Source organism: Convolutriloba macropyga, chromosome 3 (genome assembly GCF_964194025.1).
Source record: "Convolutriloba macropyga chromosome 3, txConMacr16.3, whole genome shotgun sequence".
Classification (NCBI taxonomy): domain Eukaryota; kingdom Metazoa; phylum Xenacoelomorpha; order Acoela; family Convolutidae; genus Convolutriloba; species Convolutriloba macropyga.
Window position 1 is genome coordinate 9,734,951 of NC_134470.1, and position 14,238 is coordinate 9,749,188.

A 14,238-nucleotide genomic window follows, 5' to 3' on the forward strand; every position below is an offset into this window, starting at 1 on the left:
ATGCATTGAGAATATTCCAAGTATTGAATCATCGTTTAAGAAACTTGCATTTTTTTCCAATCATCTTGCAAGAATTTTGTTAGATTTGAGTTAGCTCATCACTAGGGTAGTGTGCAATAACAGAGAGAATTAAAATGTGCAAAAAATTTGAAACTGGTTAAACAATTCAAAACAAACAAAAAGGTCTCTATAAAGTAGAAGGTAACAAAAGATAGCTTTAGAGAAACCAGGAGACAACATACAACGAGTTTTTTCTTCAAAAGAGAAACATGACTTAAGTAGTAAATATTTTTAGTTAATATTTTAAATTCTTCTGTGAGAATTGCAAGAAAAAATGATCGGAAATACAAACATTCAGGGAAATACTAATTGGAAATTTCGAAAAATAATAATAATCCGAGAGCAATTCAAAATAACGCCGAAAAAATAGACGAAGTTGGTAATGACTAAAATATGGTAAAACAACGAAAAGCAAGCAGATTAAATTGTCTTATACCCAAAAAGGTATACAAAATTGGGATAAAAAAATGGTATACAATGCAGTCTTGCAATCATTACCCATCAATAAGGTGAGACAAAATTGCTGCAAAAAACAATAAAATTAGGTGGCGGTCAAACAAGCCGAGAGGCGAGCAAGCCGAATTTCGAAAATGAGGTCAAGTAAGCAGAACAATTTAGGGATACCCGTATTTTATGTTGCCCATGGCGGACCTAAGGTCACGTTTTGCGCGCGTCGTGGCTTTGCCGCGATAACCAGCCCGGTGTTTCCGGATTACATCCTATGGCGGATGAGAGGCATGGCCATGGAAAGCGGTCCACTGAAGCCTCTTACCAACTAGATTTCTTAAAATTGACATACTTTTGTTTCTTTGGTGCTCTGAAATACATTACACACTATAATACTATGCGCAGTGTCGACTGTAACAGTTAACAATGTATTGTTTCTGATATATTACATAACCATTACATAACTTTCGGCTTACTTTTACTTCGGCTTACGTTGCGTTCACCAAAAAAATAGGGTCGAGTTCAAAATTTCAGGTTCTTTTAACGAATAATTTTTGCTCAAATTTAAAATATTAATAATTTAAATTATGCCAAATTAACAACTTTATCACACTTTATCGTCTAACAGTTCACCGAACTAACAAAAAATGAACTCAAATTTTTTTTTAAAAAAGTCCGAAGTATTCTTTGTATTTTTAATGATAGTGTATTTTCCAAAATGTGTGTTTTAATCATAGTGTCAAAAAAGTAATTGGATCAATTGTTTTGATGTTTAATTGTGTTTGAGTTATAAACCACCATTAGAAAGATTCGAGACTTACCCGAGCTCAAGTCTTACACATACCCAAATATTCAAATCAAATAGCTCGGGTTAAATTAGTAGTAAATACTAACTAGAGTGTTTCGCGTGCTTCTGTAGTAAATAATTGAACCTCGCTATATCGATTCGTAACACCTTCCTGAAACAAATTTGTAGACACTCATGAGATGCTACTTTCGACTTAATTTTGATTTCAGCTAAATTGACCAACTAACACTTTTTGCTTTTCGAGCTTCGATAGCAGGCCAAATGTATCATCCAAGTATTGTTCCAAAGCCGTCCCAATTGGCAGATTGCTCTTGAAATCAAAAACTTTTCGCAAGCACAAGTCCGATTTTTTCGATCTTCTTTTGAGGGTTTTGGTCTCTTTTGGGCAGCTGATGGAGAAGGTGTTTTTGATATTGGTTGAAGATGGGGGTTTCGAAAGGCTCTCTAGAACTAAGACTGGCAGCATATGAAGCTGAAAACAAAAAGAAGGTAATTATAATTTTTCTATAAATGAACATTCAAATTGATATCCCATTAAAAATGTTGACAAATTTATTAAATTTGTTCGTAAAAAGGAATACTTCTACCAAATTGTTTTTTTGTTTATTGTTTATATATTTAAATATATACAATATAAATAATACTAAATTAATCTAGAGTTTTTGCCTCATTTTTTATTCTTATAAAAAGTGTGAAAAAAAACATTAATAGCCTACTTGCAAAGCAAAGCTTTTAAAACTTTATAAGATCATATAAAACTTTCGTTGACTTGTAAGAGTTGTAATGAAGAATCTTAAAATATTTTGTAAGATTGCCATTGGTGTTTTTTTGTCTAAGGTACACATCGTTTTGATATAATCGATAATGGAGTTTCTTTGAAATTTTTTTCCCTCTGAGATCTTAAATGACATTATTTGCGAAGATAGTCGACAGATTTCTGCTAAAATTCTGAGCATTGAAATTGCATAGTGTTTTTTCGGATAATTTTTGTTGGCAATAAATTACAAAACTCAACTGAATTGACTATTTTTTCATAAGCAGGAGTTAGCTTTTCATGGGCCGGAAAAAAATCCAAGCGTTTATACACTATTAAAAGCGAAAACAAATAAAATTTCAAAAATCGATCAATGAATAACGGCTTTTGAACACAGTAAGCCCCGATTGTTTCATAGAGTTGAAAAGATATGTAGAAAGAACCTGATTGATCAAGTTAAAATAAATAGATGCTGATCAGAAGACATAAAATACAACAAAATTAGAATGATATAAATCTCCAATGATATAAAAAAAAATTTCTTAAGCATATGCATAGAATTTTCTGACAATCTTTTGACAAAGCTGGCAGATTGCCGACACAAAAACTCGATAACTTCTTAGAACTATAGTTGTAAAATGATAATGACAACACACCGAGAAAAAAAATCTCTTCTTTTTAATAATTTGAGAGGTTAAAGTTTGAATACCAATTTGCATAAGTTATTGCTGCGTCTATTATTTTGCAAATAGAATAACATACACACAGTTGACAATATATTCTTAAATAAAAGTAAGGAGTAGTCCTTTTGAAATTGAAGAAGGTTATTTTAAGAGTAATCGATGTCACATATGGCAAAAATTTTATCACGCCAATGAATAAAAGTGCTCGCTCCACTAAAAATGGAAAAAAACGTCAAGGACGCATTTCAATCAAAATTCCACAAAAGATTGAAAAACTTTGAAGTGATCGTGAACTCGTGTGGTTGTAACAAAAACTTGAACAAAACGATTAGCAGGACTAGTCCTGAACTAATGTTAAAATATTTTAAAAACGAACAATCTAAACATTATTAGTTACACAGAGAAAAAATTTCAAAGTGAAGCTTATGAAACAATAAACATAAAAGTGAACAAAAACGAAGGAATTCGAATAAGTCTTCAAGCATGAATAATATTTGGAAGACCTAATTCCGTCATAATTATCAATCAGATAATAACAAGAAAAAATAATTCAAAAGCAGCATCCCATTGACACAAATAATTTGCATGGAAAGCTGTTAGTTCTAAAAATAAAAAAATAAATGAGAAGCAAAGTAAACAAAAATGAAAAAGTTACAAAACTTACAAGACCGCAAACTATGGAAACTTTTTAAGAAAGAATTGCTGCAAAATGATCTCAATATTAGATATTAAAATACGTGACGACATCGAATTCACGCTAAATAGCATGTAACTTTTTTTCCACCGAGATACAAATAGACAAAGGAGATACAATTGCAGGCTAGATTTCAAAACTCTCTACATTTAATCAAATAATCAGAAAAAAGTATACAAGCCAATAAAATCTTATGCTACAAATGAACGCAATTAATCTACCCGCAGAAGAAAGCTGATATCTAAAAACTAGATTGCATAGATTCACTTAGTTTCCATAACAAAGCAAAGTGGAACTCTGAAAAAAAGAGACTAATTGCAAAGACAACAAAAAGAAGAAAACATGGGGCAAAACCCAAAAACTATTTAATAATATATAAAAAAAAGCACAAAGTTCACAAGACAAAAAGCTATTCGCTATCAACAAAATTTATAAAAAATGAAAAATTTATCTCAGTAGTAAACCATGAGACCTGTCTTCGATCAAACTATTTTACAATATAGCAAATGATCATCACATATCGGCGAAACTAAAAAATTCACAAATAATTTTTGAAAAAATTAGTTTTCATTCTAACAATTAGAATTGAACATCAATCGTGAGTGGGGTGGACTACTATGGACATTTCAATTTTTTTAATATTCACTTATTCTATGTTTTTAAAACTCGTGATGTATTCACACATCTATGTTTTTCTAAATCTCTGATGGCTCATGCTGTTGTTTAGTAGAGGCGCCAACTTTTCTTTTATGTACTTAGGGTTGCTCCCGAAAATACATTAAGATCAGGGTTCGAAAAAAATTGATAATGGAAAGAGTCCCTCTCCCCCCCCCCCCTCCCCAAAAAAAGCAAAAGGATTTTCAAAAATTTGAGATCAATGTTAGATCAATCTGTGCGAGCCACAGCCTCACACAAGCTATCTCGGTTTTAGTTCTGCACAGTAAAAAAAAACCAATCGGATTCAGAGCCACAATACGTTCAAATTTACTGAGTCGCTTTTGCCTCAATTTCAATTGGAATTACCATTTTTCGAAACGTAAGACGAATATTGTTTAGTGAAATCAAACAAAAATATGCAAATATCACGTAATTTTTGTATGTATTGGAAAATGATCTGATCAAAGACACTTTATTTGAGTTGCGCAGTTTGCTGGCTCACGCATTGGCCGTAATTGGCATCTGGAACCTTAACCGGTAATAATCATAAAAAAACTTTTTGGATGAAACTTTCATTCTTACTTGGGAATCGAAGGCTCTGGGACTTTGAGGGACTCCTGTGTCATATAAAGTCCAGTCACTTGAACTCTGTTTAGGAGTATTCCACAATGAAGAATTGACAGTGATGATTGAAGCTTGCTTTGATGAAGAACTTGAGTCTAGATTGTTTTTAAGGGTCTCATCGTCCACTCTGTTTTGCAGAAGAGCCTAATAATATTAGAGAATTTTAAGCGATATAGAACAGAATAAAATCTCGAAATAGTTGTTCATTTCTCATTATTCAAAGGAGTTAACCGAAGAATTCTTATTACAATAGAATTAGATCTGGTTTTGTTACAAATGTTTGATGGTGGATTATTTGACCCGCTCAATGACGGTCAGTTCAAAAATTATCGGTTGCCTAGCTCAAAATTTCTCATTCGGATCTTTTCCGTTTGTGCCCCCCCAGTACGTTAAACTCCCCCCAATTAGAGAGCACGTGCTGTTACATAGTAAATCATTATGTAAAGATATGGCAAGTGCTTCTGGGGGTGCAAATAACATGCACCCACTAAGCTGGGGGGGGGGGCACAAACGGAAAAGGGATCTTTTCCGTTTGTGCCCCCCCAGCTTAGTGGGTGCATATTATTTGCAACCCCCAGATGCACGTGCAATATTTTTACATAATGATTTACTATGTAATGACACGTGCTCTGTAACTGGGGGGAGCATAACGTACTGGGGGGCACAAACGGAAAAGATCCCGGAAAAGATCCCCAATGTCTTTTTAAATTAAAATTTTAATACTCAATAAAACGATAAAATTTTTCGTTTCTTTTTTCTCGAGCTCTAGGATATATTAACAACTAACCAAGTATTTTAGTATTTTTTCTGCTTGTGCCCCCCCCCCCCCAATTTAGTATAGGTTCATGTTGTTTGCACTGCAGACGCACGAGCCATATTATCACCTAATGATTTACTATGTAATGACACGTGGTCAGTAACTGGTGGCGCATATCGTTCTGGGGGGGGGGGGGGGTGGATGGCAGGAAAGTAAAAGATAATGTATCCCTAATCAAAAATAATAAGAGTTGCTGTTTTGCTAATTGATACCCGCAACTGACCTCGAATGAAGATGGCATTATGAAGATTAGCACATTGATTTGTTTCAAATTGTTCCTTGGAACTTGCTTCTCCAACTGCCGAGTGACTTTGTGAAAGAGGTGGCATCTAAATTGTCACCATCATTAGCAAAGTTACAACTGAAAAAAAATGTTTTTTTTCGATTGAACAAATTAAGTCAAAAGCGAATCTCAAGCAACTTAACGCTGAAACCAGCTACTGAGTCACGAATTCTTTCACAACATCAATTCATTTTTAATTGCTCTCGAACGAAGTTTGAAGTAGTTATTGTAAACGTGTATGTCTTTTCTATGCCGAATTATTTCAGGACCGTTTTCTTCTAGAAGTTTGGTAGGTCATCAGGAAATTTGATTCACTGACTGACTCAAAATTGAATAGATTCGAACATTACTTTTTTCAACCTGTAGAACTCTGAAACCCTCGGGATAAATTTTACCAGTCAAAACATAAATTTACAAAAACTATTTCAAACTTTTGCTACGATTATAGTTCAGCCGAACACCATCATAATGCAGGAGGGATTACAGCGTAGATGGAAATTTGTTTTTGCGGTTCATTGCCAATCGGTTTAAATTGGTTACTAATTATTCACCGTTATTTTAACCATACCTAAGGAAGTTTATTAATGGCTCTTAAACAAAGTTTGAAACAATTTGTTGAGCAATCATTTGTGTGTCTTTGTTGCACTTCTATTCTGTGACTTCCTGAGTGCCTTTTTCGCACTCGATTTCTTAATTTTGGAGTGATCTAATTTGCTCTCTTTCTGAAGTAAATTTTATTAATAATAAGAAGCGACTGTGAACAATAAATTATCGGAACTCTTCTGTTTCGGGCCCCACAGTGTTTTTTATGACCCCCATTTACAAATTATTTGTTGTTATATAGCACGTTACTGTGTAAGAAAATTACACGTCCGCCTGGGGGTTCATAGAGAAATTATGCTAACTAAGCTCGGGAGGGGACGAAACAGAATAGATCCAAATTATCAAAGCCGTGGGTAGTTTCTTGGTTAAGATTTTGGACTGATATCCCGAAGGTCTGTAGCTCACAAAAATTTGTGGGGTCGTCTTTTCTGACACATTAATCATTTCCACGCTACGCCTCCTCTGAACTCATTTGTCGCGCTTGTTGTTCGAGAGCAATTCGTCCAACATCAGTCGGTTTATGTTTGGTTAACTGGCACCAAATCGAGTAATTTTTCTGGTTTTTGACCAGACAACCAGAACAACTTAAGGACAAAGCAATTTGAAACCTCAAAGAAAAATTTTCAGGTGCTATAGAAATTAAGACAAGAAAACTTGTTGGAAAGCGTTGAATAAAAGTTTGGATTGAACCCCATCAAAGACAATCTATAATTTTTGTCTGGACTTTTGGTCTCCGAATTGTCATTAACTGGGTGTTGTAAAAGACGACCGACAATTAAACACATTATTAAAAAGTATTAAAATATTTTTCAGACCACTGAAAATCAGAAATATATGTGAAACAATCTGAGGTCTAACTGTTTTTGTTGATTATTTGAAGTTATATTGAAAATCTTTTCAGAAATGAATGTCATTGTTATTCCAAAACAAACAATCTCTGTAAAGAATTGACAATTTTTTGCATGCTAAATTTAAAAACAAGATAATTTTGTTGAAAAAACGGCTTGGCCACTTATCACAGACGCACTGAAATCAATGGCTAATTAGACGCCAAGAAATCCAAATGAACTATCTTAAAAGTCTAAGATTGCCTTGTTATTTATCAAATGTTATTAAGTGAAAATTCAGTAATTATTAAAATTATCGTACTATTATTACAATGGCAAAATTTTGAAATAAGGTCATAGAGCAGTATTACAAAGTAATGCTGTCACATTGTTTTATTTTACAATATGAAATCAAAAAACTGTTTTTTTTTGTTACAGAACAGCAAATGAAATCAGTAAAAATATGAAATGAGTTGATAAATTCAATAAAACTAAACTGCAAGTTGAAATTTAAATTTATCGAAGACTAAATCAGCCTTTAACAAAAGGTTTTAAAAGAAGACTCTTAAAGGCACCAACAGACGACATTCAAAACATCAATAACCGGGTCAGCATCTAAAAAAATCTATTACCATTTCTACTACAATCACTAGCAGTTCACCAAATTTTAATTTTGAAAAACAACCCTAAGCATCGGGTGAGACAACAATTCCTTTGTACGCCTCCAATACCAGCAAAAGATTTCGGAGACACAAATAATTTTAAAAGTAATGCTGGAAAACTGTTTACAAATATTGGGTACAAAGTTTAACAAAAATTGCTTCAGAAATTTGACTGACCTTTACAACAACAATTTTCGTCATTAGAATGATCTGTTGTAACGAACTATGAATCGACTTGTTGAATTGCAGAATAACCCTGGTTTTGGTATTTTTGCTCATCTTTAGTGTTAAGTGTTATGCCATTTATGGTACAGCGCCAACTTTTCAACTCCCTTCTTTTTGTCTTTTCATTCTGTGTGGCGTTTTTTTCACATTGTTTTATGAAATTTTTTGCTTTAAATTTTTAAAAAACTTCACATTAAATGCCTGAGTTCAGTCTTTTCTCAGAAAAACTACAATTGACTTGAAAATAAGCCTCAAAACTCTCTCTTACTTACTAGTTGTTACGAAGTGGAAAGAAGAAACACTACTCTGATTATTAAATTTGGTTTAATTTTGTAAATGAAATGTCATTCTTCGGAATGGATTTGCGTAGCATTTTCTAAATTAAATAGCAACCTTAGATTTTTATTTTCTCCTAATAGATAGTAATGCGCCAGATTCATAGATTTTTACCAAACTAAACGTTGCAATTATGCTGAGAGTTCAAGTTCACATTGTTTTCTGCTGTTAACAAAGTTTAAGTTCAGAATTTTGAGATAGTGTTATGCACTGTCTGTCGGCGCTCATCGTACGGCGATAACTATTTAACTCTTTTCGTGTGGTCTTCTCTTTTTCTCTCGCTGAGGCATTTTTTTCCTCATAGTTTAATGCAGATGTTTTGCTTACAATGTCTTTAAATCAAGACAAAAAGGCCGGGGTTTTTCCCGTTTCAAGGCCAGCCTGTCCCTTGTCGGCAATTTAAGTCGAAAGTTCGAAAGACTCTTATTTACTTGATGTTAATGAATTGCGAAAAACTTCGATTACTAAAGACGCTTTGCGTCGTGTCTTAGATGCACTGAAAAAAATTGAATATCCTTATGAGAGACGCAACAATGTTTTCCCTTTACAAATCCAATCAATACCAGCGTAAGATGCTTACCCTACTAGTAGTTTTTGAGTTTTTTAGTCTTGAGTTGTTTGATGGAAATAGTATCAGCAAGTAATTAGGCATTTTTAAAGCCAAGACTGCTCTGGCAGAATATTATCAAGATATATATATATATATATATATATATATATATATATATATATATATATATATATATATATATATATATATAGTATAATTATATAATCAAGTGCCGAGAAGTTAAAATAATGCCTTGAAACAAAATTTCATGAAACAGTGTTACATAGAAAACATGTCAACAAAATATTTATTACTATTTAGTTTAGTGGCATCATCCTCCTCAGGTTATCAGATGAGTAAGGTTACAAAGCTTAAGTCACGATATTAAATTTCAGTTTTGAAGAAGTTTTTGGCGCAAAAATTATTATTAATAAACTCGTATTATCAAAATTGATTCTATCTGTAATAGCTACTTGATTTTTGTTTCCACTGTTTGTACTTGATTTTTTGTTTTGTGAAAGGCACTCGCAGTGCGGTGGAACAAATCAGAATATACGCTCGAAACAGGAGACTTCATCAAAAGACATTCAAAAATTCAACCACCATGTCAGCTTTAAAAAATATTTCATTTAACATATAATCTTTTAACCTCTCATAATTCATCTGTAAGTTTAGCAGATCGGCGTGAATATAAATTGATAAGCAGCACAGATATTTTAACTCACGCTTAGTCAATTTGAAAGAACTACGACAAATTTCCCACTTTAGAATGACTTTATGTCACAGTCATTTCTGGTGAACTCAACTCGTTCGTTGCCATTGCAATGGAACGGACAATAAATCATTCATATTTAACAATTATGCACCAGAAACATTGATGCTTGCCAAACTAAATATCGTGGTTATGCTGAGAACTCAAGTTCGACCTGTCTGGTACGACTAAATGTAATGGTTGTGAACACCTTTCTTCTAAAAAGTTCAATCGATGCTCCAAAATGAATTATTAGGAAGGTTGTCAACATCTTCCTATGTTTATATTAGTTCTATTATTCTATTATTTTAATGCCGTTTTACAATAATTAGTTTGAAACATAAGTAAATTTCAGTTTCGAATTTTCATGCCGAGAAGCGGAAATTGTCCTTCATATTCTCTTGGTCACTTTTATGGGATAAAGAGTTACACATGCTATGTTTGATGATCAGTATTTTTTTCTAAGTTTGGTTTTCAACGTGGAAATTGTCGAAATCTCTACAAAAGCTTGCATTCGAACAAAAAAAATATGTTTTTCTCAAGAAGGAGAGCTCAAGGATGTTCAGTATCAGCCGATTTTTGTGATTTGCTACGAAATACACTTAGGTATATTTTGCTTTAGAAGGCAAAAAGCAAATGATTATGGTTTAAGCCTATTTAAAAATTATTCTTGGAATTTTTTTTTTAAATTTGGTGCATTTTATGGGAACACTCTTCTTCATTTTCAATAAAAAAGGAAATTAGGAAATTCATTAGCAAATTTTTTAAATTAATCAAAGAAATCTTTTCGAAACGGATTATATATATATGGTCCCGAAAAAACTTATATGAAACCTAAGAAAGTTTTTCATTGGGTCTCTTTAATTTTAACTCGGACACACTTCCGGGTTATCCATCATACAATTTTTCTGGTTTCACACTATGTCCTACATTTTCAATAAAAAATTAATAGAAAAATCTAAATGACGTAGGAAATTCATTAGCAAATTTTTTAAATTAATCAAAGAAATCTTTTCGAAACGGATTATATATTAATCATACTGGGTTATGTAGGAATTATATGATTTCCTAGAATTCATACAAAGATGATATATGATTTTTAAAATATCATAGAAAAATCATAAAAAAACTTATATAATCCTCATTTTCGGTAATAATCCCTAAAAATTCTTATAAGAAAACTCCTTCAAATAGAACCAAAATTTAATTTAGAACTAAATACTGCACTTCAAAAACGTCAGGTTGATCACACAATGATAACAGATATTCGAATATGTGATCCAAATCGGTGATAAAAAATGCATGCGAGAGGGAAAAAAAGATGTTTGAGTCTTTGTATTCAGACGAGGATCATATATGATTTCTTGGAACTCATACGAAGATCATACACGATTTCTTGGTATTTTTTTCATGCTATGTTTGATGATCAGTATTTTTTTCTAAGTTTGGTTTTCAACGTGGAAATTGTCGAAATCTCTACAAAAGCTTGCATTCGAACAAAAAAAACTATGTTTTTCTCAAGAAGGAGAGCTCAAGGATGTTCAGTATCAGCCGATTTTTGTGATTTGCTACGAAATACACTTAGGTATATTTTGCTTTAGAAGGCAAAAAGCAAATGATTATGGTTCAAGCCTATTTAAAAATTATTCTTGGAATTTTTTTTTTAAATTTGGTGCATTTTATGGGAACACTCTTCTTCATTTTCAATAAAAAATTAATAGAAAGATCTAAATGACTTAGGAAATTCATTAGCAAATTTTTTAAATTAATCAAAGAAATCTTTTCGAAACGGATTATATATATATGGTCCCGAAAAAACTTATATGAAACCTAAGAAAGTTTTTCACTGGGTCTCTTTAATTTTAACTCGGACACACTTCCGGGTTATCCATCATACAATTTTTCTGGTTTCACACTATGTCCTACATTTTCAATAAAAAATTAATAGAAAAATCTAAATGACGTAGGAAATTCATTAGCAAATTTTTTAAATTTATCAAAGAAATCTTTTCGAAACGGATTATATATTAATCATACTGGGTTATGTAGGAATTATATGATTTCCTAGAATTCATACAAAGATGATATATGATTTTTAAAATATCATAGAAGAATCATAAAAAAACTTATATAATCCTCATTTTCGGTAGTAATCCCTAAAAATTCTTATAAAGAAAACTCCTTCAAATAGAACCAAAATTTAATTTAGAACTAAATACTGCACTTCAAAAACGTCAGGTTGATCACACAATGATAACAGATATTCGAATATGTGATCCAAATCGGTGATAAAAAATGCATGCGAGAGGGAAAAAAAGATGTTTGAGTCTTTGTATTCAGACGAGGATCATATATGATTTCTTGGAAATCATACGAAGATCATAGACGATTTCTTGGTATTCAGACAAGCATAATAAATAGCTTCTTGGTACTAATACGAGGAGTATATAATTTTTTTCATGGGAATTGTACAGGGACCATATATGGTTTCTTGGTGTTCATAGAAGGATCATACATGACTTCTTGGTAATCATACAAGCATCATAAATGATTTCTTGGTACTTTTAGGAGGAGTATAAATTTTTTTTCATGGGAATTGTAGAGGGACCATATATGGTTTCTTGGTATCCTTAGGAGGATTATTTATGACTTCATGGTATTCTTGCGTAGATCAAATTTGATTTCAGGGTAACAAAACGCAAATTCTTTTTGATTTCCTGGTATTCCTTCGCCACTCATTTATGATTTTTTGGTAAAAAAAACATGGATCAAATTTGATTCCTTGGGATTTTTACAAGGATTATCTAAAATTTCTCATTAATCATGCAACGACCATGTATGGTTTCCCGGTATTCCTACTAGGTTAATATATGATATATTGATTTCTTGGAAACGAGGACTATATATGTTATCTTGGTTATCATACAAGAGTCATATATGATTCCGTGGTTTTTTTATGGAGCTGATATTGAATTCGTTTATTACCATAGTGAGATCACACAAGATATCTTGGTAGTCATATGAGTTTCACATCTGATTTCATGGCATTTTTACGAAGATAATGTACAACTTTTCTTTGGCAATAATAAAAAAATCAATATGGATTACTTGGTTTTCATACGAGGATTGTATATGAATTGTTGAAAATCTTACAATGAACAAACATGATCTCTTGGTAAAAATCAAAGCATCATAAATAATTTTTTGTTAATCTTACGAGGGTCATATTTGTTTTCATGGTAAAAAAACGAGGATCCATTTTGGTTTCTTGGTATTCGTACGCGGCTCATTTTTAGTTTTTTGGTAACCATACAGGGATCATATATGAGTTATTGGTTTGTTTACAAGGATGATGTAAATTTTTTGATATCAATCTTATATTTAAGCCTCTTTAAAAATTGTTGTTCAAAATTCTTTAAACAAATTCTATGCATTTTATGGGAACAATCTTCCTCAGTGTCTTTTAAAAATGAGTAGAAAAAATCAAAAAGACTTAAGAAATTAATTTGCAAATTTTTAAAATTAATCAAAAAAATTTTTAGAAACGGATTTTTTATTTGATCACGGAAAAGAGTATATAAAAATTAAGAATGTTTTTCCTTGGGTCTCTTTAATTTCAAACGGGACACACTTCCGGGTGATCCGTCATTCAACTTTTTCTCGTTTTGCACTATGTCCTATATGATTCTTATCAATAATATTGGGTCATATAGAAAATATATGAACTCCTAGTATTCATATAAGATGATATATGATTTTTTCAATTCCATTGAAGAATCATTAAAAACTTATATAATCTTGATTTTGGGTAGAAATTGAGAAAAAATTCTTATAAAGATAAATATTTCATTTAGAACCAAACCTTAATTTAGAACCAAATAATGCAATTCAAGGACGTCAGATTGGTCAGACGGTAATACCAGATAATCAAATACGTTATCCAAGTCGGTAAAAAATCAGATGAGAGCAAAAAAATTTATTTGAGGTTTGGTGTTCGGATGAAGATTATATATGATTTCCTGGAAATTATAGGAAGATCATACAAATCTTCTTGGTATTCAAACAAGCAGCATAATTGATTTCTTGGTACTTTTACGAAGAGCATATTTGTTTTCATGGTAATTGTACAGGGATCATATATGGTTTCTTGGTTTTCATAAGAGGATCATACTTGATTTCATGGTAATCATACAAGCATCATAAATTATTTCTTAGTATTCTTACGATGATCATATATGACTGCATGGTATTCTTACGGAGATCAAATTTGATTTCAGGGTAATAAAACGCGGACCCTTTTTGATTTTTTGTTTTTCCTACGCGGCTCTTTTATGATTTTTTGGTAATCAAACACGGATAATATTTTTTGAGTTCTTGGTACTTTTACAAGGATCATATACGATTTGTCATTAATCAAGCACCGACAATGTATGATTTTTTGGTATTCTTGACAGGAT

At 31.9% G+C, this 14,238-nt stretch overlaps 1 protein-coding gene across 2 annotated transcripts in view; it reads right to left on the reverse strand.

The window, feature by feature from the left end:
* Positions 1-14,238, reverse strand: part of LOC142336841 (uncharacterized) — a 41,974-nt gene that overhangs the window by 739 nt on the left and 26,997 nt on the right. For both annotated transcript variants that reach the window (XM_075385792.1, XM_075385793.1), the window contains exons 3-6: positions 5,768-5,873; positions 4,686-4,871; positions 1,543-1,787; positions 1,402-1,466 (exon numbers count right to left, since the gene is read on the reverse strand). In XM_075385792.1, the coding sequence (XP_075241907.1) occupies positions 1,402-1,466; positions 1,543-1,787; positions 4,686-4,871; positions 5,768-5,873 (602 nt within the window). The remainder of the gene's footprint in view (positions 1-1,401; positions 1,467-1,542; positions 1,788-4,685; positions 4,872-5,767; positions 5,874-14,238) is intronic.